Source organism: Geotrypetes seraphini, chromosome 4, assembly GCF_902459505.1.
Source record: "Geotrypetes seraphini chromosome 4, aGeoSer1.1, whole genome shotgun sequence".
Classification (NCBI taxonomy): domain Eukaryota; kingdom Metazoa; phylum Chordata; class Amphibia; order Gymnophiona; family Dermophiidae; genus Geotrypetes; species Geotrypetes seraphini.
In genome coordinates, this window is record NC_047087.1 from 132523014 (window position 1) to 132541687 (window position 18674).

Genomic DNA, 18674 nt, shown 5'->3' on the forward strand with positions numbered 1-18674 from the left:
AGTCCACCAGAAAACTTTTCCACTTAAAATTACCAGCATGCAACAATATAAACTCTTAACAGGCAAATCACCTTAGCCATCCAATATCAATTAGCAAAATGATGGAACCAGCTACTGCTTACAATATGATCTTGTGACCACTATCTCAGGTTCAGAAAACTTTTAAAAGCATTTCTCTACCAAGACAGGGAGCCAACCCTGAATTAACTGAATGGCAATTATAAAAGCCCTTTTCTAAACTGTCTAATGCAACTCCCGGGACAAAACAAAGAGCCAATGATGACATACTTGTACTTGTAACTACTGTTTCCCCGAAAATAAGACAGTGTCATATTAATTTTGGGTTCAAAAAACGCACTAGGGCTTATTTTTGGGGGATGTCTTATTTTTTCATTTACAATGATTTTCTCTCCCTTCCTCTCCTCCACCCCAATTCTTCCTCTTTCCTTTCTCCCCCCACATGCGCAGCATCTTTCCTCCCCTCTCACCCATCCCCTTGTGCTTTCCCTCTGCAGCATCTTTCTATCCCTCCCTCCCATCTCCCCTCTGCAGAACTGTTGAGCAGCAACTTTCTAACTAGGGCTTATTTTTGGGGTAGGGCTTATATTAAGACCTACCGTGAAAATCATGCTAGGGCTTATTTTCAGGGTAGGTTTTATTTTTGGGGAAACACTGTATATATTTGTAAGTATGATCTAACTGTATTAATAGTTGTACTGATCTACCTGTACTAGCAACCATATTGAATGTGCATGTCAAACTGTCCATTGTAAATTCTTGGGTAACTGACCCAATCTTTTCTAATGTAATCTGACCTTGAACTGAATAAGTAGAGGCAGAATAGAAAACCTGATTAACATAGCATGATCCTGTACTTCTCCTCTAAAAAGCACAGGATACACGAGGACACAGCAGTCCCCACCCATAGAAGGGTTGTATCTGCCTGGATTCACCACCCTTCTCCATCAGTAAGGCTGGAGCCAGCACTCCAGCCCCACCAAAATCATAAGATCTTCCAGGATCCACCCAGATATGCTTAGATTAAACAGACATTACCACATGAAGGGTTGTATCTGCATGGATACAGGGGGATCAAGGCTTTCTGATGAGACTGGATTCTATATCTATGTGGATATAGCCCTTTTAGTTGTAACAATGCTGCATCTGGGTAGATCCACACCTATTCCTACCAGAAGGACTGGGTTCACCTGGATACATCCAGCATCTTTCTTGCAGTGACTTGGCCATGGATAGGTTCAGCCCACCCCAAATTCTCATGCCCTTGTTATGGCTTGTGAGGATTCTCAAGCCCCAACATCTCCAAGCGTCCTCTAGTGGCAAAAATCCGTTCCCTCTTCCATGTGCTACAACCTGTAGTACAGTTCCACTTGGCATCTCCCCTGCTGTACATGCTCAGTTTTGTGCATGCGTGAAAACTGAGCATACACTGACTGGGTAGGCGGAGCAGTGGCAGTGCATGGACAAAGCAGTGGGCTGGAGCAAGTGGGAGAGGCAGGAATTCGAGCTTCCTCCAGCTTAGGTATTTTTAATGCTTTGAACTGATCTGGAGTGGAGGGGATATAGAGACCACACATGCTGAGCAAGGGACATCGACGCCTTTGTGAAAGCTTCAGGTTTGAAAATAATAACACATGCAAAATGACACCAGCGCAAGGTTTTAAAAATTATAACCAAGATTTATTGAATTATTGTTTCTATTTTTCCATTATGAGATCAAAAGCGTCAGCATAATTGCTTAACAGTTGCGCTAATGGGAGATCATTAGAGTTGCCAAATGCTGGCCTTCTCATAAAGGTCTCGTTTTCATATCTCATTTCATTCTATTATATAACTTTTAGCTCCGTGACATCATCAGTATAACAACCAATAACAATTCACCAAAGAGGTGGTCTTAAAAGTTTAGACAAAGGAAACATTCCTCCATGTTTCCAAGTTAGGCAGTTTTAGAAACTTACTTTTGATTTCTAAATTAACATTATAACATTTTTCAAGAGAATCTACAATTATTAACATGGTGCTGAAAAGTCCTCAACCTCTCCCTAAATTGACAGGTTATAGCCTTACACAGTAACTTTAGTCTGGAGGAGGAGGAGGGGCAGGTCCCCCCCCTCTCCCTGAACTGACAGCTTCATGTTACACTGACACAGTGCTAAGCATGGGCTTCCAATGCCCCCTTCCTATGCTTGAGACTGACTCTAATTACTTCCAGATGCTGCTGTAGGATTTCTTTAGGTTGCAAAAATATATAAATATGTTTTTCAAAACTTATTCCTTTTGTTCAAACTACACAGCCATACATAAATCACTCCAGGGGCCCCATTCATTCATGTCTCGGCCATTCATACTTCATGCATTTTATATCTTAGTTTAGGACACGTTATCTTCCTAGCCAGTCTACAGCACATGTGGTATTAATTTAACACCACGATGCTGAGAACAAAGACCTGGACACACAAAATGGATTCCGAAGGACAGAAAATATGGCAAAGACAGAGAACTCAAAATGAATTCCTTTGGTTTCCTTTCTGATCTGGCACAACAGCAAAATACCTAAGAAAACACCATTCTTTCCCTTATTTTAATCTTTAGTGTATTTTTTCTGGTTTTATCTACATTATATTTAGATTTTTTATTCACCTGTTTTTCGTATGCTTCTATTTGGGCGCGGTCCTTAACTAACACAGAATTATCTAACTAGAATTACCCAGAATCATACGAAAAACAGGCGCTTTTGTAGAAAAACTCCACAACAAATACTGCACTATCATGGTCTGACATCCATTCCCATTACCGTCCCATAACCATCACCCCCTGCTGGCCACGAGCCACTACTCCTCAATGCCCACCCAGTTTGCACAGTGCTCCACCCAAACTTTGAGGTCTGGCTATGCCTCTGCTTCCTTGTTCCCTAAAAGTCCCTATCTTTCAAACTTTCTATGTAATGTCCAGCATTTCTATCCTTCTCTCACCCCCTATGATATCCAGCATTTAAGAACACAAGAATAGCCTTACTGGGTCAGACCAATGGTCCATCAAGCCCAGTAGCCTGTTCTCATGGTGGCCAATCCAGGTCATTAGTACCTGGCCAAAACCCAAGGTGAAGCAATATTCCATGCTACCAAGCAGTGGCTTCCCTCATGTCTTTCTCAATAACAGACTATGGACTTTTCCTCCAGGAACTTGTCTAAACCTTTCTTAAAACCAACTATGCTATCCGCTCTTACCACATCCTCAGGCAACGTGCTCCAGAGCTTAACTATTCTCTGAGTGAAAAAAATTTCCTCCTATTGGTTTTAAAAGTATTTCCCTGTAACTTCATCGAGTGTCCCCTAGTCTTTATAATTTCTGACAGAGTGAAAAATTGATACACTTGTACTTGTTCTATTCCACTCAGGATTTTGTAGACTTCAATCATATCTCCCCCTCAGCCTAACCGTTTTAGTCTTTCCTCATACGAGAGGAGTTCCATCCCCTTTATCATCTTGGTCGCTCTTCTTTGAACCTTTACTAGCGCCTCTATATCTTTCTTGAGTTAAGGAGACCAGAATTGAACGCAATATTCCAAATGAAGTCCTACCATGGAGCGATACAGGGGCATTATAAAATTCTTAGTCTTGTTAACCATCTCTTTTTAAAATAATTCCCAGAATCCTGTTTGCTTTTTTGGCCGCCGCAACACATTGGATGGAAGGTTTTCTCGTATTGTCTATAATGATACCCAAATCCTTTTCTTGGGCGCTAACCCCCAAGGTGGACCCTAGTATCTGGTAACTGTGATTCAGGTTATTCTTCCCAAAGTACATCACTTTGCATTTGTCCACATTAAATTTCATCTGCCACTTGGACGCCCAGTCTTCCAATTTCCTAAGGTCCGCCTGCAATTTTTCACAATCTGCATGTGTTTTAACAACTTTGAACACTATAGTGTCATCTGCAAATTTAACCACCTCACTCGTTCCAATTTCCAGATCATTTATAAATAAGTTAAATAGCACTGATCCCAGTACAGACCCCTGCGGCACTCCACTGTTTACTCTCCTCCATTGAGAAAACATAAGAACATAAGAATTGCCGCTGCTAGGTCAGACCAGTGGCCAATCGTGCCCAGCAGTCCCCTCACACGGCAGCCCTTAGGTCAAAGACCAGTGCTCTAAATCAGTGATTCCCAACCCTGTCCTGGAGGAACACCAGGCCAATCGGGTTTTCAGGCTAGCCCTAATGAATATGCATGAGAGAGATTTGCATATGATGGAAGTGATAGGCATGCAAATTTGCTGGCCTGGTGTTCCTCCAGGGTTGGGAACCACTGCTCTAAATGAATCCAGCCTCAACTGTGTATGTTCCAGTTTAGCAGGAACTTGTCCAACTTTGTCTTGATTCCCTGGAGGGTGTTTTCCCCTATAACAGACTCCGGAAGAGTGTTCCAGTTTTCCACCAAACTCTGGGTGAAGAAGAACTTCCTTATGTTTGTACGGAATCTATCCCCTTTCAACTTTAGAGAGTGCCCTCTCGTTCTCCCTACCTTGGAGAGGGTGAACAACCTGTCTTTATCTACTAAGTCTATTCTCTTCAGTATCTTGAATGTTTTGATCATATCCCCTCTGTCTCCTCTTTTCAAGGGAGAAGAGGCCCAGTTTCTCTAATCTCTCGCTGTACAGCAACTCCTCCAGCCCCTTAACAATTTTATTCGCTCTTCTCTGGACCCTTTTGAGTAGTACCGTGCCCTTCTTCATGTATGGTGACCAGTGCTGGACGCAGTACTCCAGGTGAAGGCGCACCATGGCCCTGTACAGCGGCATGATAACCTTCTCCGACCATTTAACCTTACCCTCTGTTTTCTATCCGATAACCAATTCCTAATCCACAACCAAACTTTGCCACCTATCCCATGACTCTTTAATTTTCTCAGGAACCTCTCGTGAGGAACTTTATCAAAAGCTTTCTGAAAATCTAGATAATCTATATCAACTGACTCACTTTTATCCACATGTTTATTAACACCTTGAAAGAAGTTAAGCAAATTTGTGAGGCAAGATCTCCCTTGGCTGATCCCATGCTGACTCCATCTCATTAAATCATGTTTGTCTACGTGTTCCACAATTTTATTTTTTATAATCGTTTCTACCATTTTGCCCGGCACTGAAGTGAGGCTTACCAGTCTGTAATTTCCTGGATCTCCCCAGGAACCTTTTTTAAAAATCAGCATAACATTGGCCATCTCTCTCTTTCCTGCTGCCTACTCATGATTTCCAGCATCTCTCTCCTTCAGGATCTCCAGTAGTCTCTTCTTCCTTCCCCAGCTCAGTTGCTTGCGTCTTTCTCCTTTGATTTATTGTTGATCAGCATGTCCTTTCTACCTGTCCCTTTTCCTGATCTCATAAATATCTGTCCTCCTGTCTCCCCATTATCCATAGCATCTCCTCCCCAGGTTGTCCAGCATGTCTGTCTTTCCCCCTTACTAATTTATAAGTCCACTATTCATCTTATTCCTTCTCTCACTTAACCCTTCCCCCCCTGTATAACACATTCCCCTCTTCCCACACCTTCAGCCCCCCATGTAACTTCTGGCTATCACACATTCCTTCTTCCAGGAACTCCCCACACCGCTATTGTGTCTATTTCTCATCTAATGGGTCACATTCACACAGGAAGAAAACAGTATGTCATAATGTGCAGGACAACCAAAGAAGAACTGAAGTGCAGCAGTTCAGTGGTGTTGCGAGGGTGAGAGGCAGCCAGGATGGTGGAACCCCTCCCCCCACTCTCTTCTCTGCCCCCCTGTTCCTGCGTACCCCTTCTCTTCCCTGTACCTCTTTAATTTTCCCAGCGCAAGCAGCATCACCAATTTGTTGTCAACGTCAGCTCTTCCTCTGACATCACTTCCTAGGTGCGGGACCCAGAAGTGATTTCAGAGAGAGAGCTGACGCTGGCGCGAGCAGCAGGTTACATTTGCTGCTTGCTCTGGCAAAGAGCTAGAGGCACAGGGGGTGGCAGGGTGGAGTGAAGGCACACGGGCGGTGAGGAAAGGAGTGGGGAGGTAGAGAGAACAAGGGGTGAAGGCGCCCTCACCAAGATGGCGCCCAGGCTGAACCGCCCCTCTTCACCACCTTACTACTCCATTGTCTCCTTGTACTGAAACCAGCAATGGCCAGCAGTAAAAGAAGACTGGTTTTACAGTTGGCTGGAAAGTTTGTGAAATAATTTCCTCACTGTGAGGATGTTAGCTGAATACAGGAGGACACAGCCCTTCTTGGGGTGAGGTCTGCAGGATCCTAGCATATCCAAGTGGATCCTTGCAGATCCTGGTGCTTTTGATTGGCTATGGGTATTTCCAGCCTTACAGGTGGTGAAGGGTGATGAATCCATGTGGATACAGTCCTTCCTGGGGTGAGGACTTCTGGGTCTTGGCAGATCCTGTGCTTTTGATAGGGCAGGAGTTTAGGATATGGGTGTTTCCTGCATTATTGGTGGTGACAGGTGCTGATTTCAGGTGGATACACTGTGGTCAGAATTGCTGGATACTGGAAGATCCTGACAAATCTTGCAGAATCCTGGCTTATCCTTTGCTTCTGATGGGGAAGGAGTGGAGGATATGAATGTTTCCTGCCACTGTAATCCCCTCCCCCCCCCCATTCACTTAATTTTATCTACTATTTATTTTGCTCCTTTCTGGAGCATTTTGATCCTATTTTATGTCTCTTTCAGTCCCCCACAGCCATTCCCTGCAGCAGCTTCCACTATCGCCCCTACTCTTGCAGCTCTCTCAGCTCCCTCTAACTGTCATTCTGCAGGACCCTCCCCCCACCTTTTTTCTGATATCATTGATGCTTCTCTGTCAATCCCACCCACTGAAGAAAAGAACTGCATCATAGAGGGCGGGACCTTATAGATAGCAAGCGTGCAGTCATAAAAGAAGAGCGTTCCATTCTTAAGGTGGGCCTAGAAATCCTGGTTTTACCCAGACCCGCCATTTGTTGAACTCAGGGGTGAATATGTGGAATAACTTGTAAGTTTCATGCCTCCACGTCATTCCCTTCTTACCTGGGATGAGAACTTTTCAGCACCCCCTCGTAAAAAGCAATTCCCTTCCTTTCCCAAGCCTTTCTAAAGGAGCTCTGCTATGTCAACAGACATCGATTACATTATTTCTGTAGGTTCACCTTAAGCGGAAGACTCTCACAGTAGCATGAACCGAAAGGGAGGCAGTATGGGCGTAGTTGGAGAGCTTTGTTCATGCGCTGCACAAAGGCGTCTCGGGCCGGCTTTCTATCTGTTTTCCGTAAGACTGCAAAAGAGCAGGAAGTTTCCGAAGTGAGGCGAAGCCGTCTTCATTTCCAGGGCTGGAAACCTTTGTGAATGCAGTCGCAGATCTACTCCGCAGAGTCGGGAGAGGACTGATTTCACCTGAAATCCTGAGGCCTCCTGGCTTGTTTATTGCGTCTGCCCAGGAAAAGGACCTCCAGCGTGAATCCATCCAACATATTGTAGAATTCAGAGGAAAATAGGAGAGACATGTCTACCTTGCCTTCTGATCCAGTAACAGGGGTTTGTTTTTAAAAACCTTTTTCGGTTCAAAGATATAAAGCTTAAAGCTCTTAAGTTCTTTTCCTCCTCATAGCAGAAAGCTATCGAGGAGGACAGAATTCTCTTCGTTTACAACTCCTGCCCTATCGCCCCTCCCTCTGTATTTTGTGGTGTCTCGAGGGTAAACAACGAGCAGGAACGTCCATTCGCATGTGCTTAAGCTTTAGTAAAAGGCCCCAGAGTCGGATAATTCATCCATTTTCAAGTCTAGGACCCCATATTCGGTTTTATGGTTTAAGTGAACGTTCAGCAGATTCATCCATCTAAGGAAAACCGTTTAAGCGGTCCAGTTATATTTAAGCTGTGCTCAAAGCCACTGAAAATGGGGCCAAAACGTTTATGCAACGTAGGTCACAATTATCAGAATTTTCAAATTAGTATGTGCTAAGTGTCATGTGACCCATAAGTATAACGTGGGATGCACAGCATTTAGTGTGCTCTAATATCTGTTAGTTAGCATGTACTAACTTTGGTAAAAGGACACCTAGGTAAGTTAGGAAGATATTTAAGCAGTTCTGATTATACAGATGAGGTTAACTTGGTGCTATCCAGCAGCTACTTTTAGTCTCATCCCTGGAATCCTGACAATCCTTCTTCTAGCATACATGACTTTTGGTTGGACATTGACTTGTATGGTCAAAAACTGTGCAACTCCCAACCTGGGATTTGGAATAGAAGCAATTAATGAGATTAATTTAAAATAAATAAATAACTTTATCTATACCATTCTCCCAGCAGAGCTCAGAACGGTTTACATGAGTTCATTCAGGTACTCGAGCATTTTTCCCTGTCTGTCCTGGTGGCTTCACAATCTTATCTAATGTGCCAGGGGCAGTGGGGGGATTATTAACTTGCCCAGGGTCACAAGGAGCAACCTGGATTTGAACCCACAACCTCAGGGTGCTGAGGCTTTAGCTTTAACCACTATATCACACTCTTTAAAGTTAACAGGAATAAGTTGATTAGAAAGGCAACCTCTTTACTTTTATTTTACTTACTAGTCTTATAGCCCATTACACATTAACGGGTGCTAGAATATATGTGTGTGTGTCTCTCTTTATTTCTTTCTCTCTCTCTCCTTAGCCGCTTTCTTTCTTTCTGTCTTTCTTTTTCCTTGGCTGTCCCATCACCACCCCTTGCCTGCTCCCCCTATCCATTCTCTCTTCCTTTTACCTCCCCTGTGTCCACCACCACCCATTCACTGCTCTCCTTATGCAGCAGCAGCCCTTCTCCCTTTGTTTTACCTTCCCCCTGTCCAGCAGCACCTTCCTTCTCCCCCTGTCCAACATTAGGCCTCCGTTCCTTTTTCTTCATCCCCCCCTGTCCATCAGCACCTCTTTCCTTCTCCCCCGTCCAGCAGTAGGCGTCCCTTCCTTTTTCTTCCCCCCCTCCTCCTTCTTATCCCTGTGATACACTTACCTTGCTCTGCCCCTGATCAGAGGCTCCCGACAGCCGCCCAGTTGCACCCATTGGAAAAGTTCCCTCTGCGGCATCCCGCACCCCTCCTGACGCGACTCCTGCTGTCTTTCTTAAGTAAAGAGGTTGCCTTTCTAATCAACTTATTCTCTTCTTCCACTTTCAACTCTATATTGTTCTTTCCTCTGTTCTACTGAATTCCTTCTTTGGTTTTTTCTCTCTCTGTTTGTCTTCTGTTTCCCAGTTCTAAGCCTGTTATATCTTTCACCAGCCAAACTCAACCCTTCCAACTTCCCTTTCTGCAAGACAGCCATACTAATCTTTATTCAGAATTATGTATTTTCCTTGGTATTGAAAAGTTAAGTACATCCAGGCACTGAGTGCTAGAATCTGTATAGGATGCCCAGTCTTTGCAGCTGACTAAGTGGCTTTTGAGAATCACACATGTGTCCTATATGGAATTGCGCCGCCACTAAGCTGATCAACGCAAGGGAATCTCCCTGCAGCAATCAGTCTAGCAGCCATGGTCGGGAAACTGTCATCCCTGCAAAGTTGGCTGGCAGGAGGGATGCCCACTCCCTCCCGCCGCCACCCCCAAACCCCCTCACACTGTCTGTGGCAGGAGGGATGCCCAATCCTTCCTGGTGCAAATCCCAAAATAATCCCTGGCAGGAGGGATGCCCAATCCCTCCTGCCACAAACTCCAAAATAATCCCCGGCAGGAGGAATGCTTACTCCCTCCGGCCAGCAGGCCTGCCACCACAGATTGGTGGTCCTTCCCCTTCCCGGTGCATCCTGGGATGCACTGGGCAGGGGCCTATTGCCCTGATTGGCCCAGGCACCTAAGGCTCCTCCCATAGGAGGGGCCTTAGGCATCTGGGCCAACCAGAATCTTAAGCCTCCCAGTTCATTCTGGGATGCACTGGGAGTGGCCTAAGACTCCAATTGGCCAGATCCCTTTGGCCACTCCCATAGTACATGGGCTTGTCGTGCCATTGGTGTTTGCACACATTTGAGAAGCTGAAAGCTATGCCATCGGTAGTTCCACTACCAGCAGGGCTTCCCAAGGCGGACAGGTTTTAGTGAAGATGTCAGACAAAAGATGTACACCCATTTTGGCAGCAGCAGATGGGCAATGTTGGAGGCGGAGGATCACATTTTATATGACAACATTGGTGATGACATCGAATTTATACTTTGCAGAAGAAAGGCCTTTCAATCTACCGTATATACTTGAATATGTCGAGTCCCCCTTTTCCCACCAAAAAGGAGGAAAAATGGTTGACTCGAATATAAGTTGGGCAGCTTAATATTCAAGTGTCCTGTCTCGTCAGGCTCTGCACCCAGCCTCGTTTCATCTTCTCCTCCCTTGTCAGGCTCTGAGCCCAGCACCCTTCCATCCTCCTGTCCCCTGTCAGGTTCTGCCCTCTCCCTCCCAGGCTCTGCCCTCTGTTCCCCCTCCCTACCCTATCTTCCTACATCTGCCGATCTGGTGGAGGTGTAGCGGGTCCTCTGTTGATCGTTGGTGGAGGTGCAGCAGACAAGAGCAAGCTTTCTGAACTCCTGCTCTGCTGCTTACTGGCTGCGCGGATCCACTTAGTTCATTTCAGCGGCACGAGCAGCAGTGTGGTTAGCAGCAGGGCAGGAGTTCAGAAAGCTTGCTCCTGCCCGCTGCACCTCCACCAGTGATCGGCAGAGGACCCCACTGCACCTCCACCAGATGGCAAAGGTTGGAAGATAGGGCAGGGAGGAGGAGGGGGACAGAGCCTGGCCACGGCGGCCTTAAAAAATTCTGGAAGGGGGCATTGCTCCAAATATAAACTGGGACCGCCATTTTTGGGCCAATATTTTGGCCCAAAAATACCAGTTTATATTCGAGTATATACGGTATTTCTGTATTCTGCCACAAAAACTTGATCATGCTCATCAAGTTATTAGGACTCGGAACACGAGTCGATGGCACTTAGCAACTTAACAGTAGTTTATAAAATTTGAAAAAATAAAAATTCCCCCCTCCCTCCCGAATGAACAGATTCATCTTCAGTAGCTGGAGAATAAGGCCATAGCTGGGCAGACTTCTATAGTTTGCGCCCAGATCATGGCTGAAGAAATTTGAATGGGGCTTCAGTGACAGCTTCAGTAGCTGGAAAACAAGGCTTGTGCAAGGACAAATCAAGACCAAGTATGCATATGTGGTATCACAACATACTTTATGCTATGGGTCTATCTTGCCAGGCAGACTGGATGGACCATCCAGGTCTTTATCTGCCATCATCTACTATATTAGTATGAAAGGGGAAAGAATCATGCCTTATTAATGTGTTTGACACCATCCATTGTTTCATAAACTTCTGTCATATCTCCTCCTCAGCGAGTTCTTCTCTATATTGAAGACACATAGTGGGGGATTTATAAAAAAAAATAAAAAAAGTCTTAAGTCCAAAAATTGTTTTGATTGTAATGTCCACCTAACAGCCATAATAAAACAGAAAAAAGTCTAGATTTCCTGTTCGATTATGGATGTGAGATGGATATTTTTACATCGAAACATCCAAAACAAATGGCCATTTTCCAAAGTGAAATATCCAGGTTTTGAACACCAAAAAACCAAGGACAGGAGCATTTGTGCTTTGTTTTCATAAATATGGCCACACAGACATCCCTATAGAGCAGAGGAGTAGCCCAGTGGTTAGTGCAGTGGATTGTAAACCAAGGGACATAGGTTCAAGCCCTTTTATAACTTTTTTGTTTGTTTGTTTGCAAATGTGATCCCTCCAGGGTCTGAAAAATGCCTACTGGATATGAATGTACACCACACTTCAATAGCCTCTTGCTATTGCTCTTGCACACTTCAATAGGCTTGCAGGTGTCTTATACTGTACTGTATATTTAGGTACAGTAGGTATTTTACTGTTTCTAGAAGGCTCAGAATTATTACACCAAGAGAAAAAAAGTTGAAATTGTACTTGAACCTTGGTTCATAAGTCCACTGTTCTAACCACTAGGCTACTCCTCTGACCTGTTGCTGCTTTGTTCAGAAAGGCTATATAATACTTGCAGCTAGCCTGGTTTTCATTTTTATTTTCACTTTGAGGGGAGAGGGAGGGTGACAGCAACCATGGGAGGATTCATGACGGGTCAAGCCTTAATCCCTCCAGTGGTTAGCTACTCAATTAGAATAAAGTTTCGTAACTTGGACATAACTGAAACAGGTCTAGAAGGAAACTAGAGAATTCCCCTCGGGAACTAATTTTCTTGTCCCATCCCCACAAATTCTTTTCCTGCCCCATTCCTGCAAGCTCCATCCTCATCTTCACAAGCCTCAAATACTTTAAAATCCTAAGTTTTCAAGGCTTGTGCGGTTAAAGCAGAGCTTGCAGGAATGGGATAAGGAAGGGGAAAAATTTGTCCATGTGTCATTCTCTAAAGCAGGGATGTCAATCCTTTTGGCTTCCCTGGGCCGCATTGGCCGAAAAAAAATTTTCTGGGGGCCGCGCAAACGCTGCAGCAAGACAGAGGAGGGAGCCAGCAAGACAGTAAACACCCAGGGGGGGTAGCAGAGGAAAACATTGCATCACCCTCGACTGGAGCCACACAAAATACTTCACGGGGCCGCATGCGGCGCTTGGGCCGAAGGTTGGACATCCCTGCTCTAAAGAGAGCATCTTACATTTTAGACACAGATGTTTCTTTATAATTAATCTAATCTAATGTCATTTCTGTTCCCATTAACCTAACTTTCTGGGTCAAGGTGGATCACAAGAAGTGGGCTAACTTCCCAGATATACAATTAAAATTAGCTGCTCTAATATTCAAAAATCTCTGTTAGATGTCCTACTTTTGGGTCTTCCCTAGTCCCTCCCCAAAAACTCCACAACATACCCCCTCAAGGTTTGGACATTTTTAGAAGATGTTTGGCTTTTTGGTTTTTTTTTAAGGCATTTTAAAACATCCACCTGCATTAAAAATGAGCACCTTAACCTTTTTAGTCTGTCTTCATTAGAGGAAACTTTATCATTTTGGCTGTCCACTTCTGTCTTTTCTAGTTTGCTTTATATCTTTTGAGATGGGGCAGTGAACAAAATATACAAGCTGTGGTCATGCTTTTGTGCACGAAAGAGGAACGGGACTTGTGTGTGATAATATATGATGATCTTAAGGTGGCCAAACAGGTTGAAAAGGCAATAGTAAAAGCTAGAAGGATGCCAGGGTGCATAGGGAGAGGAATGGCCAATAGGAAAACGGAGGTATTTATGCCCCTGTATAAGATTGATGAGATCTCATTTAGAATCAAGTTGGTTGGACTACTGCAATTCATTGTACAGTGGACTAAGTAAAAATTGCTTAGGAATTTGTTCAAGTCCAAGTTAAAAGCCCACCGAGACTGCTTTCAACTCCTAACTTCGCTCACCTTGGTTTCTGTATTCCCAACCCTTTGTCATGTGTATCTGTCCAAGTTAGACTGTAAGCTCTTCTGAGAAGGAACTGTCTTTTAAATGTCAAAATGTACAGTGCTGCCTATGCTTTTCAGCACTATAGAAGTGATAAATAGAAGTAGTAGTAGAATATTGTGTACAATTCTGGCTACTAAAATGGTATGTGGTCTTCATCATAAGGCGTATGGGGACAGACTTAAAGATCTCGATACTTATGCTTTGGAGGAAAGGCAGAAGAGGAGATATGATAGAAATGTTTAAAGACTTACATGGCATAAATGTGCATGAGGCAAATCTTTCATTTGAAAAGAAGCTCCAGAATAAGAGGGCATAGGATGAAGTTAAGAGGTGACAGGCTCTGGAGTGATCTAAGGAAATACTTTTTTACAGAAAAGGTGGTAGATGTGTGGAATAGTCTCCTGGTAGAGGTGGTAGAGACAAAGACTGTATCCAAATTCAAGAAAGCGTGGGGCAGGCATATTGGATCTCTTAGGGAGGGGAGGAGATAGTGGATGCTGCAGATGGGCAGACTGGATGGGCCTTTTGTCCTTTATCTGCCATTATATTTCTATGTACTGATACAGAGGCATTATTATATTGCCTTTTTTGATTTCTATTCCTTTATAAATAATTCCTAATGTTCTGTTTGCTTTTTTAAATGGTTCTGCTTTGTTGGAGGACTATTTTATATTGCCCATAATCATTTCAAGGTCATTTTCTTAAGTAGTAGTGCTTAATATGGAACCAAGCATTGTGCATATGAAGGGATAGATTTATAGCGCATTTTCTACAATGTGAAATATGTTGATACATGTACAGTTACGCAAATACCTCCATATGAATAATTTTGTAACAGGAATAAAAATTCCACCAAAATGTGTTTTTTGTTGGGTTTTTTTTTTTTTTTTTAATTTAAAAAAGGCAACATAGACCCTTTTGTGCCTTTATAAAACAGATAGAATGCTTTCACCCAAATTAATAACAGCTCCGCCTGACATACATACACATTTTGGCAGATGACAGTTCTAGTTCTAGTCTACCCAAATTCATCCTCAGGAATACCTAGATATAAAGATAACTGGCTGCATCACATTTAAAAAGAAAGAGAGCAGCTTTTAAAGTAAGATTGGGGGCGGGAAAGCTGGCAGTCGCCCACGAGTAGATGGTTCGATGTAGAGTATCTTTGAAGGATACTGTTGAATCAGAACATTTAGGGAGTCCCAATAGAGAGGATTCAAAATTGGTGAAAGAAAGCTAAGAGTACTTAAGACGGAAGCATAATAAAGATGCTAAATTATCCCTGTCATCTTCTCAGCAGCCAGTAGATATAAGAAAAAAACACAATTTAAAGTGTCTGTATACCAAAGCAAGAAGTCTGAAAAATAAAGTAGGAGAGTTAGAGTATATAGCACCGAATGATGAGGTAGATATAATAGGTATCTCAGAGACTCGATGGAAGGAGGATAATCAATGGGATACTGTTACCTGGGTACAAATTATATCGCAATAGGTTAAAGAGGGAATTGAATCAAACAAAATAAACATTCTGCATGACACAGATAGTATAGAATCCATATGGATAGAAATTCCATGTGTGAAGGGGGAAGAATGAGCAGACAGATGAAGAAATGTTTTCAGAGATTAGGAAAGCTGGCAAATTGGGCCAACAGTATAATAATAGGTGATTTCAACTACCTCAATTTACAAAAGACAGGATAAATATGCTGTCATTAAGATGTGTTTGTGATTGGTTTAATCCCCTGATAACTTGGAATGTGACTTGAGGTACTCCGTAGGGATGATTTGGCACCTGGGACAATTCGGTGCCTGCAATCATGGATCTGTGGATATAAGATAAACGGCCTCTTTTACAAAGCCACGCGGCAACGGTCCTGAAGCCCTTTAAATCTCTATGGGTTTCGGGGCCAGTAGCGCAGCGCAGCTGCTAGCGCGGCTTTGTAAAAGAGGCCAAAAGTCTCTGGATGAGAAAAGGAAATCAGCGAATTTGTCTCTCAGCAATTGTGGATTGCACTACAGGATGGGAGATAAGTATTCTTTGGATGTTCCTATTGTTTGCCAGTTACTGTGGAACTGATTGAGATGATAAACTTTGCTTGGGAAAATTTAGTACTCTCTAATGAACCTATTGCATGTTTGAGTCTTATATCCCAATATTGCTGTACTGTGCTGCCACCAGATTTATTTTCGATTTGTTACTGCTTTGACTCAAAATCCTTAGGGGCATAGAGAGAGTAAATAAGGACAGATTCTTCAAACTGAGAGGAGCCACAAGCACTAGGGGTCACTCGGAGAAATTGAAAGGGGACAGGTTTAGAACAAATGCTAGAAAATTCTTTTTTACACAGAGGGTGGTAGACACATGGAACGCGCTTCCGGAGGAAGTGATAGGCCAGAACTCTGTACAAGGATTCAAGAAGGGTTTGGATAGGTTCCTGGAGGATAAGGGGATAGAGGGGTACAGATAGAACTTGAGGTAGGTTATAGAAGTGGTCAGAAACCACTTCACAGGTCGCATACCTGATGGGCCGCCGCGGGAGCGGACCGCTGGGCGAGATGGACCTCGGTCTGACCCAGTGGAGGCAACTTCTTATGTTCTTATGTTCTTATGACTCCCACGATTGCTGATTCACATCTGTCGTCTTTACTGCGTGTTGCTCACCTATTGTTGGAAGAAGAGTATAATTATTGCAGACGCTGGTGAAGTTCTTTTATGACCAATGATGACTTAAGGGCTTACTCACTTTCTGCTTTTGCTGTTATGATAAGTGCCTTGATGTGAAGTGAGGCCTTTTTTTTTCTCCACCAAATGTTATGTATTTTGATTCCTCTACCTCAATAGAAGAGGATAAAGCATTTGGATGTGATTTTAACTACCTCAACATTGACTGGATAAATGTTACATTAGGGAGGTAAAATTCCTAGATGTCGTAAATGACTATTTCTTGGAGCATCTGGTCCCGGAACTGACATTTTAGGTTTGGCCTTTAGTGAAATAAAGGACATAGTATGGGAGGTAACAGTGTTGGGTCCACTTGGAAACAGTGATCATAACAGATCAAATTTGAGCTGATGACTACAGTGATATCGCTAAAGAAATCTACTGTAGCAGCATTTAATTTTCGCAAGGGTGACTACGATAAAATGAGGAAAATGGTTAAAAAGAAGCTAAAAGGGTCTGTGGCACAAAGGTCAGAAGTTTAAACCAGGCATGGATGTTATTTAAAAATACCATTGTGGAAGCCCAGACCACATGCATACCACGTATTAAAAAAAGTGGAAAGAAGAGAAAATGAGAGCTGGCATGGTTAAAAGGTGAAGTGAAAGAGGCTATTACAGTCAAGAAAACATCCTTTAAAGAATGGAAAAAGGATCCCAATGAAGAAAATAAGAAGAGACATAAGCAATTGGCAAGTTAGGTGCAAAAAGCATTGATAAAGAAAGCTAAATACGAATATGAAGAACAACTTGCCAAATAGGCAAAAACTCATAGTAACAATTTTTTAGGTATATCAAAAGCAGAAAACCTGTGAAGGAATCTGTGGGACCGTTGGATGAATATGAAGATAAAGCCTTAGTGGAGAGATGGACTGAATTCTTTGCTTCATTCTTTACAGAAGAAGATGTAAGATATCTTCCTCAACTGGAAATGCGGAGGAATTGAAAGAAATCTCGGTAAACCTGAAAGAAGTACTAAGCCAAATTGACATGTTAAAAAAGTGATACATCACCTAGACCGGATAGTATACATCCCAGGGTACTAAAAGAACTCAAAAATGAAATTGCTGATCTGTTGTTAGTGATCTGTAACCTGTCACTAAAATCGTCTGTAGTACCTAAAGATTGGAAGGTGGCCAATGTTACACTGATTTTTAAAAAGGATTCCCAGGGGTATCTGGGAAATTAGACTGGTAAGCCTGACCTCGATGCCAGGCAAAATAGTGGAAACATTTATAAAAAATAAAATTGTGTAACATGTATACAAATAGTCAGCATGGGTTCACCAATTTGCTTGACTTCTTTGAAGGTATAAACAAACGTGGAAAAAAAGCAAGCCGGTTGATGTATATCTAAATTTCCAGAAAGATTTTGTCAGAGTTCCTCATTAGAGGCTCCTGAGAAAATTAAAAAGGTCATGTGATAGGAGGCAAAGTTCAATTGTGGATTAAGAATTGATTATTGGACAAAAAACAAAGGATAGGTTTAAATGGCCATTTTTCTCAATGGAGGAGAGCAAATAGTGGTGTGCCTCAGGGATCTGAACTGGGACAACGATAAGGTTTCTTCCTTTAGATGTTCCTTCCCTCCTTCAGTCTCTTACAACTCCCTAGTGCCCATTGATTCCACTCCCACCCTAATGGTCTCCAACCCTATCCCAGCTGACAGATCCTAGACCACCTTTGAGCGCGTATCTGAATCCCTGGTCCTCAATCTCTGCCTCAAACTGAAATCCTGTAATTGCTCCTTGGACCCATTCCCCTCCTACCTATACGAGAACATTCCCGCTCAGGCTATTTCTTCTATCACCATTCTCATAAACTCCGCCCTTCAGTCGGGCCATTTCTCCCCAGAAATGGGTCATATCGCCTTGACCCCACTACTGAAAAAATCTGACCTTGACCCTTCCATTCCATCCACCTATCGCCCAATTGCAAATGTCCCTCTCCTAACCAAGATGCTAGAGTCCATCATTTCTTCCCAACTCTCATCATACTTAGAGAGATTCTCTATTCTTTTACCCTATCAATATGGCTTTTGTCCTAACTTCAGCACCGAATCCCTACTGTCTTCCCTGATTTCAAGGGTTCAACAACTTCACTCTCGAAACAAGTTCGCCGTCCTCCTACAATTTAACCTTTCCGCTGCTTTCGACGTTGTTCACCATGATATTCTTGTTTACCAACTCTCTGAGATAGGTATCAACTCCACAGTCCTAGGTTGGTTCTCTAAATTCCTCCGCTCTCGTTCTTACATTGTTAACATGAATGGCACCTCATCCTCCCCCTGGAAACCGAATTGTGAAGTTCCGCAAGGCTCTCCACTATCCCCTATCCTTTTCAACATCTATATGTCCTCCCTAAAACTCCTCCACGTATCCCCCCTTGAAACAATTTACACTTATGCAGATGACATCCTTGTCCTCCTCGAGACCGATTCGAACCTCACCGACCTGTCTAAGAACATATCCTCTTGTATAAT

General features: G+C 43.2%; 1 protein-coding gene across 4 annotated transcripts in view; it reads left to right on the top strand.

Moving 5' to 3' along the window:
• Positions 1-7031: 7031 nt before the first annotated feature.
• The window catches only part of LOC117359480 (zinc finger protein 510-like), a 141936-nt gene continuing 130293 nt past the window's right edge, over positions 7032-18674 (top strand). The window contains exon 1 of one of the 4 annotated variants that reach the window (XM_033942341.1): positions 7032-7566. In XM_033942341.1, coding sequence (XP_033798232.1) covers positions 7534-7566 — 33 coding nt within the window. In that variant the 5' untranslated portion in view covers positions 7032-7533. The remainder of the gene's footprint in view (positions 7567-18674) is intronic. The other 3 variants (XM_033942339.1, XM_033942340.1, XM_033942344.1) reach the window with 3 other exon arrangements.